This window comes from Dicentrarchus labrax, unplaced genomic scaffold (genome assembly GCF_905237075.1).
Source record: "Dicentrarchus labrax unplaced genomic scaffold, dlabrax2021, whole genome shotgun sequence".
NCBI lineage: Eukaryota > Metazoa > Chordata > Actinopteri > Moronidae > Dicentrarchus > Dicentrarchus labrax.
Genome location: NW_026136711.1, coordinates 20,885,436 through 20,899,202, shown reverse-complemented (window position 1 = coordinate 20,899,202; position 13,767 = coordinate 20,885,436). Strand labels below are relative to the sequence as shown.

General features: G+C 37.9%; 1 protein-coding gene across 1 annotated transcript; it reads right to left on the bottom strand.

The window, feature by feature from the left end:
• Nucleotides 1-5,249: 5,249 nt before the first annotated feature.
• Nucleotides 5,250-12,920, bottom strand: LOC127372257 (aminoacylase-1). The gene is made up of 15 exons (XM_051415786.1): nt 12,822-12,920; nt 12,286-12,433; nt 11,253-11,317; nt 11,037-11,141; nt 10,848-10,942; nt 10,576-10,652; nt 9,674-9,763; nt 8,475-8,531; nt 8,289-8,362; nt 8,121-8,170; nt 7,028-7,172; nt 6,753-6,821; nt 6,585-6,664; nt 6,051-6,111; nt 5,250-5,889 (listed from the first exon to the last, which is right to left on the bottom strand). Exons 2-15 carry the CDS (start codon nt 12,410-12,412, stop codon nt 5,725-5,727), a joined length of 1,260 nt encoding a protein of 419 aa, XP_051271746.1. The 5' UTR covers nt 12,413-12,433; nt 12,822-12,920; the 3' UTR covers nt 5,250-5,724.
• Nucleotides 12,921-13,767: the final 847 nt, after the last annotated feature.

Sequence of the window (13,767 nt, the reverse complement as noted above, 5' to 3'; positions counted from 1 at the left end):
ACATCCAAAGATTTTCTATAAAATCCAGACCAGGTGTTTTATATTGAGACCTGCCTTTATTTGTCAAGACGTGTAGCTATTCCAGGATATTAAAGGAGACCTGCTTGTAATTGGGACCCTGCTTTTACAGTAATTTAAGTTTTACAATATATATACACAAATACAGTACAGGTACTTTTCACCTACAATAATTTACATTATAGTTAAATGTTTAGGTTTACCTATCTTTGTCCTTGTTTTTATCTGGATGCTTATTTTTATTTAAGTGATTCAATCACTTTAACAGATTCATATTTTAAATAATCATATGATACATTTATAAAATACAACACATTGTTAAACTTCAAACTACAAACCTTTTTGGTTTGTGACCTTTTATAAAAAATAAAAAAGCTAGTGTGGGCACCCTGATGATTTAGATGAGCATGGATGGGTTTCTGAAGGGCCTGAGGCCAGAGCCTCTGTTTTAGTGAAAAGTCGGTATGAGTTCCTTAATATATATTTGTACTCTTTATCCTGATCAGTTTCTTGCTTTTGAGTATCTGCCAACCAAATCCAGTCCAATATTGTTTATTATTTCCTTCATATTACAGTAAAATTAGTGAAGCAATTTCAATCAGTTTGATAGCAGCTCTGGTTTAAGAGACTGCATCTCAGGCTTTCTTTGATAGTTTTAATATTTTGTCAGGTGTGCTGTATTTTGTTTAATATCCATGCAGAGGAGTGTCAGTAAGAAGCTTTGGACGGGAGCCAGATAGCCTTTCATCATCTCCAGTGTGAAAAAAAAAAGCATTCAGGTTCAACTGAATCAACAGCAGTACTTTTAGAGCCCTGCAGAATGACAGAGAAGCAACACTACTGCAAACAATGCAGCTGTCCATGGATGCAACTGAACGTATGATGGGGTTGTTGAATGCAACAAAAAGGGACAACTGCTTAATTACATACAAGGCAGAGCAAACAACTGCCCTGAGTTTCAGGTTCTTTACGAGTCTATGGAGCTGCAAAATTGACCAAAATGTAGCAACAGCTTACCAGACAAGTCAAAAAATATAACTGAACATATCAATACATAATATTAATAATTAAACAATTACCGTATTATTTAACCCTCTATGGCATGGTGTTGCCCTCAGGCAACAAACCACTATTTTTGCCCACACACCCCCCCTTTAAATTTTAAAAAATAACTAATCAAATTAAAAGCTTGATGATAAGTCTGTGACCAATGAAATTTGAGGTGGGCGTCGGTTTGACCATTTGTCTGTGGCGGGAACAGTCCTTTTTGGAACCATTGCAGGCTTGGACACACTGCTAGCAGAAGGTAAGATAAATTTCACTTTTTAACATGTTTAAATTTGAATAAGTTTGTATAAATAATATCTGTGATGTACATGAATATGTGAAGAAGCATATTTGATTGAGTAAAGACACTTTTTGTCTTTATTTATATAGTAAAATTGTAGTTTTTCCTTCGTTGCCTCAGGGCAACATTGCGCAGTTAGACCACTTTTGTTTGAACAAAAACATTCTCATGGATGGAGATGTGCAGGGATGCATAGTTATCACCATGATCAGTTTTTATACATGTTATGATTGATATATTATCAGGGACCCCCAAGCTCCCAAAAACAAGGGTGAAATATTTTTTTCCTCCTAAAATAAAAAATCATGCCATAGAGGGATAAAGCTTTATACTTTGACTTTACTTTTGGTAAAATAAATGAAAACTCTTATATTTATATTTCATTAGCTCGTTATTTTTCAGCTCTCTTCAATAAATATTATTTATGAATGTGTTCAGTATTGAAGACTTATCTGAGGGCTACATGCAATTGAATGCATTCATCGTTACTGTTATTAATCCTACAATTACATGTCAAAACACCTGCTGTGAAAAATGCCTATTGAAGCTGCTTTGTACTGTCGTCTACTGTGGCCATTACTGGGAACTTAGAGCTACATACACAGTGCAGTAGGTGGGGTGTCAACAAGGGCCCAACAGCAAGTTTCCCCCAGAAGCTTGAATATTAACCCTTAATTAATCCCCCCCCCAACTCCCAGATGAGCATGCAAAGCACTAAATTATGGAAAATTATAGAAAAATGAGGGACTACATAAGTGCATATACATTGCACTTTTCCGTCCAGTGTGGTTCTGGTAGCGTGAACATGATTCAGTTATCCTGCATCTTGCCTTAATAAAGAATGTGATGTGCACACAACTCCCTTTTTGCATTATTGCACATAAATACATAATAGATTGCGTTAAATCATTAAGGGAGATTTAAACATTTAAGGAGATCTAACAGAATAAATAGTAAAGTTAAGTCAGTTTTATTTATATCCCCAGATGAAAAATTTGTCTCAAAGTGATTGAAGAAAAATATTTACATAAACAGATGGCCTAAATAAAAAAACAAAACAGATTTATAATTGGCATTATATAATAAAATATCAAATAGATGAATAACAGTTCACTTCTTCCTTTACGTCACTTTTTTCTCTCCCATTTACCTTTTACTGGGTCTTTTTATTTTCACCATCTCACTAATATTTAGTTCATAAACTATATATATACACACATATTGTGTGTGTGTGTGTGTGTGTGTGTGTGTGTGTGTGTGTGTGTGTGTGTGTGTGTGTGTGTGTGTGTGTGTATAGAGCAAATGCAGGAGTGATGAAAGGCAAACAATAGTTCATGCAGAATCCAGTAGAATATTTAGTACTAGTAAGGCTCTGGTAGATGCACATAATGATCTTCCAGTGAGCATAGAGACAGACATCAAAATGATAACACGTGCTGTATTGGCCAGGCATTTTAGACGTGTTCTTATATAAGCAACAAAAAAAAAAGAGAAATGTTGAATTTGAAATTGGGAGAATAATGATAATGTAGGAAAAACAGAGTTAAGAAATTCAAACAATTTTTCCATCAATTGCTTGGAGATAACTGAAAAATATAAATCTGTCTTGATTATTTTCCAACCCATTTAATTATTAAAAACACTCAACTAATGTATTTTATTATTGACTCATTACACAGCCTAATAGAGTTTGAGGATGGAGCTTCTCTCCCATCTGTCAGCCCTTTACAAACAGTTATGTAATCATGTCGTCTAACATGTAAGACAGGATTTCTCGATGTGGACTGTTTCACATATACATATAAATACTACACTTTGTGAGAACTGCAATCTCTGACAGACTACCATTAATTCCTTGTGGCTATCACAACAGGGTCTGGCTGTAATTACCTCCAGAGGACAGTTGCACCGCAGGAGAGCACAGCAGAGAGTAATGCCATTCAGCTGGAAGATTTACACTATGCATGTTCCTTCATACACTGCAGCATCTGTGAATATAAACAGCTCTCCCCAGAAGCAAGAAACCCAGAGAACTGAGACTCAGCACTGTGACGCTGAAGATGTAAAATAAGCAGCTGATGACAGAAAGCTCCTGGGACAGTGAAATTTTGACTATTTTCTTCTCATTTCACAGCACTGTAAAGTCCTCTTTTTTTCCTCTCCCTGGTTTCTCTCTCACCTTCTCATTTCATCCCTTTAGTACAAGATACAGCGATTACAGGCGCAAGTCAGTCCCCTAGTTGCCATATGTCTTTGAGAGCTGTTTGTTTGTATATTATAAAATTGATGCAGATAAGACCACGGCGGGGTGTACTTGGAGAGACTGCAGGAAGCAGGTTAAATCTCCCCATGTGAGTAAGCTCTCTGCTCAGGTGTCCTTGACCGAGACTTGAAGCCCTACCTCACCTTACCTCAGAACCGCTGTTATTGAATCTGATCCTGACCCTGATCCTTTAGAAATAACATGCATGTAAATGACTTTGGCCTCCAAACAAAAGGCCCTGACTGCAGTTTTACAGTGGAAATGCTTGTGTTGTACCACATTCATTGAAAAGCTTTCCTGAAATAGTGAGACATGGAACTTTTCTTCGAATGAACTGTTTAACAGCACCTGTTTTACCGCAGACAGGAATTCAGATGCTCGACAGCTCACCCGACAGGATGACTACACCTATCCCTGCCCCCTCTGGGAGGAAGGATGTGGGTTCAGCTTTTAGTCGTCTCCCTAATGGCACCATGTGCTAATACTGCTGTCATGTCCTAGGGAGAGAGAAGACTAATTACTGACTGCTCAGTCTTCCTGACAGTCCCCCTTGGAGAGCCATACACTGTTAATTGGACGACAACTCCAAAGGGAGCTGAACTGTAGATGAGACCGACCTTTACCTCACGAAAACAGCATTACATATCAAAAGAGATTTTTAATTTCTCATTTCCCTTGTTGCACCTCCATTTTAACATCATTGTTTACAACACTCCATGTTATCCATAATTTAAGCAGGTTTGCTAGAATAAATGTAAATACCCTCTTGTTTAGGGGATAGTGTACGCAGTTTTAGTCAGGCTGGCTCAGCACTGACCGACTAGGCCAAATATATATATATTTATATACATTAGATTTTAAAATGTAATTGTTTTTTCACTGTCTGAACAATAGAAAATGCATCATTCTACTAAATATCAGCTATTTGACTGCATCAACAACTATGTAGCAGTTCTGTAAAACTACTCGGGTGCAGTGGAACTTTAAGCTAAACGCTAATATCAACACGCTAACATGGTCACAATCACAATGTTAACCTGTTGATGAGAATCACCAATCAGTAGGTTTCATCCTCTGGGGAAAATCAAAGTTTGGACAAACATTGTGAGGTCATTTCATGGCAATCCCTCAAATAGTTGTTGAGGTATTGCAGTCAGAACAAAAGTGCGGGAACAGACATTACCATCCATGGAGCCATATTGCTAGCGTGGATAAAAACATTTTTCATGTTGTATTCAGCCTCTTTGCTTCCTTTAGAGAATTTCGTGTAATAGTAGCTTCAGCTCTGTGCAAATGCATTCAGTATGTGGGGTGTAGGCTGGACTACCTACTAATAACCAGACATGGTACCTAATGGTAATTTAATGGTGTACTGTGATCATTTGAAGGCTGCACTGATAGAGTCACTGGTTGAACTGATGTTTGGACATGTGTATTGATGTAGTTATGGTAAATTTTATTGCCCGTTCTTGAAGCAGATGGTTGTTTAGAGGTTAAATGATTTTTCTGTAGGCGGTCAGAAATCTTCCTCCATAATACAGCTCTAATCCTACTGCTCACATCAATGTGGCATCAGACACAGATATCTAGCACGTGTACAATAAAATATGACCATGAAAGTAATGAACAAATATATTTATTCAATTCCAGTTTATTAAATAAAATTATATTTGTGGAATCATAATTTTAAAATTAAGCTAAATCTATAAAGTGGCAATTAACTGACATTTGATCAAAGAGTTCATCAATCAAAGTCATCTCACATTTTAGTAATTAGATTTTCCATTCTAATGGAAAACATTGTTTACACAATAGGTGATATTTCTTTAAGACTGCATACACACAGGCACACTCAATCAACAAGGATGACATAAGTATGTTGTTTAAAAAACTGCTGCAATTCTGAGTAATGCAAAGCTTAATGCGCCTATATCCTGAGAATCATTTTTTTTAAAAAATTCAATAGTACCAAAGGATAAGTGCTCAGTTTTGGCTTATGATATACACGTTATTATTCTTTGGTAATCTCTGCAAAGTTAAATATTCAGATCATCAGTGAAATACGTTTTAGAGAGGATTAAAAATGAAGACTTCTCTAAGCCTCATCAGGAGAGGCAGGAACGCTGGCAAGAGCTGAGATGAGCCTCTCGAACACGCTGATGCCTTTCAGGAAGACTTGCTCATTCAGATACTCGTTGTGATCATGCAGCAGGATTGGCGTTCGGTTCATTGGGGAAAAGCCGATAGCAGGGATACCCACCTGGATTTAACAAACAAACAAACCTATTACCGGGTACAGAACTGAAGGACTGGAATAGCTTTTGCCCAACAACGTCAGATGTCATGATACATTCATGAATAAAAAGTAAAGTTGAATGACTTTTTATTCTATCTGCCATCATATGCAGTTCTTATACTCACAGCTCGGATGAAACGGCTGTCTGTGGCAGCTGGAAATATCTCCTTTTCCAGAGTCAAATTCCTACAGTGGAGATATTGATAATGAGACTTAGTTTTAATGATACAACAACAGATTCAGTGCAGTCCTACAGTGCCTTCGTCAGCTACAGTTCTATGGATAAACATTACCTGAAAGTGCTACAGCCTATGTCACACAGTGTAAAATGTCCCCTAGTTCCAGTAGAATACATAATAAATGACAAAGAAAATCAGCTTTTTTCCTCAGATGCTGAGACAAGTAGTTCTTTCTAAACATGAGAAGAGGATTGTGGGAGCTGTGTGAATATTTGCAGCTAAGGTGTGAAATCTCATGGAGCGAATGCATTAAAAAGGGTTGCGTAAACAAAAATAGAAGAGAGAAAAATCTTATTTTATGATCCGCTTAAACAGTAGACAAACATTATCATTGTGTGTGTGTGTCTGTCCATCTACTGTGAACGGATGAAAGTTTTCTGTATTATGAACAAAGATAATTAGTGTGTACAGCGTACTCACATTGCCTTGCAGGCTGAACTGAAGGCGATCCACCAAGGATCATTCTCCTCTGTCGAAGTCACATTCTGGTTCATATGTTTCTGCAATGGATGGCAGTTAATTAAATCTTTTCCACAACAGGAAGGAAATGCACTTTTAAAACGCTGTACTGAGTGTAAGTGCACTGACCTGAGCAAATTCATAAGTGACATCTTCTCCTGCTTCTTTACACCAATCTTTGATCTGTCGTTCAAACTCCTGATAAGACGGGAATACATTAAAATGTTAATGTAGAGTTAAAGGACCGGTGTTTTTTCATTTCTGCCAATAGACCCTCCTAAATGTTACACACTGGACCTTTAACATTGAGCTGGAGGTCATCACACACACACACACACACACACACCACACACACCACACACACACACACACACAAACACACACACACACAAACACACACACACCTGTAGATTTACTGTAGGTGGTATTCTTAGGTCAAAGCTGACGTCCATTTCAGCTGGGATGACGTTGTAGGCCACACCTCCTTTGACCATGGTCATGTTCACTGTAGTGACATCACCGAGTGTAAAACACTCACTGGTATTTAGCCTGAAATACACACATGGTAGTAATTAAATTACTGTAGTGACATTGCAATGACACTGATGAAAACTAACTTTCACTTAGAAATTCACATAGAATCCGTCATTCTTGGTACAAAAGAACTAATTAGCAACTCGCTGTTTACGCTCATATTAATATACGTCTCTGGTAAACAAACATAATATTGTGTGAGCCACCTAGCATTTCTTTTAAATGAGGCAAATTTATGAAATTTCTTACAAATATCTTTAAACGCCCATAGCCTAATAATTCCCCTTAACATTCCCTGGTGAGAATTAAGTCATTTGGTACCAGCAATGTTCTCTGGTATGTTAGTTAGAGTTTAGTTAGATGTGTTCAGAATTTCCGAGGAAGTTTCCTGGAAAAGCACATGTGAATTCTAAAGACTAATTAAATTCCCAGATCTTACGAGATTTTTCATTTAAAAAAGCAGGATTATTTTTTCAAGTATTTGTGGAACATCTGTGACGTCAGACACACAACCAGCATAGTAACATAATATTTCACGAGTGTCACTTGGCTTTAGCACAGGGTAGTCCATAAATCAGGAGTGCTTAAATTCTTCAGCTTTGAGCATGAATGTGAAATTTTGATTGTACATATGGTTCATTAAAACATCTCAGTTGCATTACTTTTTGAGGAACCAGCCAAATATATGGCAATAAATGGGCTCACAAGCCATTCAGAGCAACTTCTGCACGCTTGGAATAGTCACAATGTAATTTTTAAGAGATGCCTTCTACATATTATTTGTATCTACTGTATGAAAATGGCAAATAGGGGAACTTTCATTTCTGGTCTTGAAGATCTACACAAAGCAGATCAAGTGTCATGAAATCAATATGTTGTGATTAAAATGTATCACCCCAAACTTACTCCAAAGTGTCTAATAATGAGAAAATGTATGGGATTTAAACTGTTTCTCAACCTCACCTGTGTTTCTCCTTCTCTCTGAAGTCCAGGAAGGAGTTTATGACTTGGCGCTGAGGAGGAAAGACAGTATGGTAACTGACAAGGTCCTTTTCAATCCCTGTAATAACAGGATTTTATGATCTTACTTTTACTTAGTTTTATTAACTGGTTTTGGACATCAACACGTACCAGCTTCTCAGCAGCTGTGTTCTCCACAAACCTAGAGCCGTGACCTGGACTGCCTGGGCAGTGGATTGTAATCCCTGGAGAGAAGAAATCATTCTGTTTGAATCAAAATCGACTTCATCAACCTTCAAAACTCCTGGAATCTGATAAGATGGTGTAAATCTTTTACTGTAGGTATTTTATACTCACACCAGGGGTTCCTCTCTCCATAAAACACAGTGAAGGCCTCACCGGGGTTGGCCAGACCTACAGAACATACGCATACAAATAAAACACTTTTAACATTAGTCTAGTGCACAGTGATAACTATATAGAGGACAAACTGTGGGGCAAAGAACAAAAGTTTTTGAAGTACAGATTAGCAATATCACAAAAGGATTTATGATCCTCCACAAGCTGGGACTGAATTTCAGTACACATTTGCTTTAAAATGAATAATAAGGTAATTTGGCGCAGTGTGTAATATGATAACATTTAAATATTTGATTGTCAGACTTTGCCTCTCATGACCACCACATACTGTCTCTGACTCTCTGCACATCAGATCAAACCAAATACTGGCTCCGTATTAAACCCCATAATGTAGGCAGGTTCAGACACAGTAAACATTAACCTAGAGATGGACAATAAATGGATGTAACTGTACTCCTCTTCAGACATCAATAAATTGTCTCAGTGACATTTAACCGACGAGTACAGTCCGTGTGCTCATAACAAATTGCCGGAACATGGATATCAGTACATGACCTACCCCTGCACCCTCTGATGACGAGGGTCACTCTGACCCTAGCGGACATTTGGGTACTCATGTACATAGAAAGTATAATTCCTGCTCAAGTCTTTTATTGCTCAAACTGTAATTAATTAGGATAAACAATACAAGTGACCCCTCACAACAAAAGGATATATACGCATGGCTTTTATAAATAATGTTACTATGGGGTCAAGATGCAACTGCAATTTCCCAAGTTCAAGTCCAGCTGGGGACCCTTGTTGCATCTCTGTCCCTCATTTCCTGTCCTCTCTCCACTGTCTGTCATAAAGGCTTGAAGTGATGTTTCCTTGTCTGAATCTTTCATTTCACAAGATATTTTGTTTACTGATAATATAGCATGAAGCAAAGGTGCTGTTGCTATGGTAACCTGCAGTTTAATATACTCTACCTTTCACAATGATCTAGAGTGATAATTATACTGCTGGCAGGATTGTTTTGAGGTGTCAAGATGTACAGTTTAAAAACAGACAACAACCAACTTGACAGGAAACTGAATTTTCCGTGGTCATACTATAAACTTAATAACCAGTGATCCCGGTAAGTGAGTGACCTTCAGTGTTCACATTCTTATTCATTAACTTTTAAAAGATGTTGCAGACAGTTATTTATTTACCTTCATCGAGTGCAAAGCCAATGTTTAATTTTTGGAACTCTGGATGCTTCACAAATGTTTCCATTCCCTTGTGCCCCCCAACCTCTTCATCTAAAAAGAAAGAGAAAAATATATTTTAGTTGTAAATGTCATATTTTCATTTGGCAAAATGTTCATAGCTGGCAAACATACAGTTTAAGTTCTCTGTGTGTAGTTTTGGGCAACAGATTACATTCTTATTAAATGCTCTGAGGTGTTTTCAGTCATTCTGTCTGATTAAACCTCTGTTCAAGTTGGACAGAGCTAGTCAGGGAATTTCATGACATCGCCAAACTCCACATACCAGTAGGTGCGCTCCAATATCCAGCTTGCACTGATCATATTTCAATTCCACCACCTGCTTCTGTTTGATTATCAGCTGACAGAGATTCACTCACTGTCATACCTCCTTGCACCACATTGAGTGTGAGTTTTTCTACCCATGTCACTACATAACAAAGGACACACTAGCATATGCAAATGAAGTGCACCCTCGAATAAAGGTCTGATTTGTCTAACCCTGAAGGTACAAGGCACCACATTACACTCTTGTTCTACAACTATCCGCTCCATCTCCCGATCACCTCTATTGAAGCCAGAACAATGAACAAATTCAAGCATGCATTTCCTGTTTTTATGTAATCTCCAGAGAGACTCGCTGGTCAGTGTCCAGCTTTGTCAGAAGAGTACACGTTAACAGGTGTAAAAACAGCTACGAGGAGATTAAAGATGGTGTCAATCAAGCACAGTCTAAACATACTTTCGCTGTCTGGGAAAGAAGTCTAATCAGGCAAAATAAGTGAAAACCCCTTTGAGGGTGGACCACGGGTGTGTAGATGCTCTGAGAACAAATTACAAATAGAAGAAGCAATCAAGTATCTCACCAGGAACAAACATTAAGTGCACAGTGCGCATCAGTTTCCGTCCCTCTGCCTTCAGTCTTCTGACTGCCTGGATGTACCTGCAAAGAACAAAAGAAGACATGGCAGAGTTACGACAGAAATAAGAAATGGAGTCTGAACTGACAGTATGGAGGTGGAGTGAGTGGGTATTTAAACAGGTGTTTCACATAGAACATAATAAAAAGTGAAGATCACAACAACTAGAGCACAAATCCTGTTTAATAAAACAAGTTATCAAGGCAGTTTATACCCACTGTATAGTTACACATTTCATGTCCTGTGATCCCCGGGCATAAATGTTGCCCTCTGCATCTTTGAAAGCACTGAAAGCATCGTATTTCCAATGTTCCTGGAGAAGAGATTGATATCAAATCTATTTTTTTCCATGTCTATTACAGATGATAACAGGATTGTAACGCCACAAACAGAGACCAAAGCCATACCTGGTAAACAGGTACAACATCTGTGTGGGAATTCAGTAAGATGGATTTCAAGGTTGGGTCCGTTCCTTGCCATGTCATAATCGACACAACTCTGCCTGGACAAACCTAAAGGATGAGGGAACGACAGAAGAGGTCCACTGTATTACTAATTTCTGTACTGTATTGCATTTATAGCATGTTTGCTACATGAATTAGATAACCATCACTGACACACACCTCAATCTTTTTCATGGGTAGCCCAAGTTCCTCCGCTATTCTGTCCAGAAAACGAAGAGCAGCATCTGTAAATGAATTAACAGATGGCAGAACAGTCTGTTTAAATGTTAATAATTGTGTAAAACTTCTCAAAACACTAGACAGGCATAATTACAGCTGGTGCTATTTGCGGCAGTACTGCCGGACTTTGGTATGGTCACAGAATACCAAAGTCAATTTTTTTCCTATCACCTCTCAATTTTTACCTTCCTCTGTGTGAGGAGGCAACTACTTGAGAAAAGTAGCCCAGAGGTTCTTTACACAGCCAGTCTTCTTTGCTCTCACTACTAGGATCTCAAAAGCTCTAACCCTAACTGAGAGATATAGTCCTTCCAGCATGCTTCCTAGTTGTACTTCCACACAAAAAAATCCTGAAAATAAACCTGAATGGCTATAATCCTCTGAGGTACAGTACCCTACTATGAAGACTGGGACCAGCTTTCCTGCAGACAAAACAATCTCAGCTTCCACTACATTCAATCTCATCCTTTTGGACAGGATCACAGTTTTTTGTTTTTATACCACAAGTTAGGTGAGGTGAAGTGAGAGCCTTGCTCAGCAGCTCAGTTTTCTTTTCAAGCCCACAAGCTTCATACATAACTGGAAGTATTTAATATCTAACGGACACAGATAAGAATTGGACTTTGATAAATCAGAGAACACAAGTTGATACAAGAGATACAGAAAAATACATGTAACACTTATTTGCAGCTAGAAGATTTACTTATAAACATATTAGCAATATATTTTAACTGTATGTGTATCTGTAAATAACAGCAATTGTGTAAACTGGAGGGGGACACACACCACACATTTGAGGAATTTCCCCTCATCATGGTGCATATTCCCACTGCTAGTTTGACTCTAACGAACTGGGTTGGACCCCAAAAGATAAACAACAACAAAAAATCCAACTTTGACATTTCCAAAGGGGATGTATAGATTTCAATGTATTATAATATCATAATATACAGATATACTGAAGATATCTCACCATAGTCCGGGTCTGGGTGGACGGTTCTGAGGCGGAGGTACTCTCTGAACAGACTCACAGAGGGGTCCTCTACCTCAGGAGAGCTTTGTCCCCCTCCAACAGCTGGACCATCTTTATCAGGCAGCATGGTGTGATATATTTTACTCCTCTGAAGACACACAGATAATGCCATTAAAAAAAAAAACAAAACCCACAACGATTATTATTCTACATAAACACAAAGAGTAAACCACGCAGTGTCAATAACGCTGGCTGCAGTTATGGCTGTTGTTAGGTGCAAGGCCTGCAGCCAGTCCAGTTAGCTGTAGTCACCTGCTTTAAGCGCCACTAGAGGACCAATCTGATGCTAAAATAGCTAGCAAGCCTTGTACGTTAGGTAACTTATTATTCTGTATTTAGCTGTAGCATAAGCTATTGCTGCGTCAGAACCGTTACTTAACTAGCTAGCTAAAAGACTGGTGCTAGTAAAAAAAAGAAAAGAGATTATAGGACAGTCAACAACCTATACTTATGTTTTAATTTAAGTTATTACTCACAGTACTCGCTCTGTGCTGTCAACGGGCTCGTCAGGTAAGCAGCCTCGCGCTGTGTCACCTGACCATAGAGCTGCTGATTGGTTCCGTTACTGTCCTTCAAAATAAAAGACCTGCCGACCGAGTGAAAGTCAACTGTGTATAAATAAATGTGTCTTAACGGTTTTGAGGCATTAACATAAAATATATATTATTTCAGCAAAAACATACATGAGCTTTGAACTGGAGTATGTACCAAGACTACAAAAAAAGGGGTCAACACTGAAAATAAAATGTTTTGATTTCATCATGTTGGCTATCAAAAAGAATGCATCTTTATTGTTAACCAGTTAGTTTTAATAGCCAATCATGCATCAGTATTTACTTGTAATATTAGCTTTCTTTATAATGTAATTGTTGGATTAATTCAAAAGCATTCTGTACTCCTGAAATGGACAGGACGAGAACATTCTTCATCCCTCTTAACTCCTGTGTTTGTGTCACATCTATATTTTGCCACTTGTTCAGCTCACCGAACACAAATGTTAAAACTGCTGTAACAAAGAAGATTCTACTTAATCTTTACAACATCAGTACCATGATCACTACTATAAGGGGTGTGCATTTGCAACTCATTTCCTACTTACTCTTCCAATTATTTAACAGTCAACCACTGTGCAGCCCTAAGGTTGGAAGAGGGTATTTATATTCTTTACTTAAATAAAAGTAGCAAAAGCACAATGTAAAAGTGTCCCATTAGAGTTCTGCATTCAAGTAAAAGTACTGCTGCAGTTTGGTGTCTTTCAGAGTGTTACTATAGTACTTAATAGTTATTTAAGCAACATTTTAATGTAAAGGGTGATATCATTTTAACTTTATACTAGTGTTACCTACAACATGGCAATATATTAAATATTCATATGTTTGCATGTAAAAACTTACATGCAACGTAACTAGCAATTATAGCAAA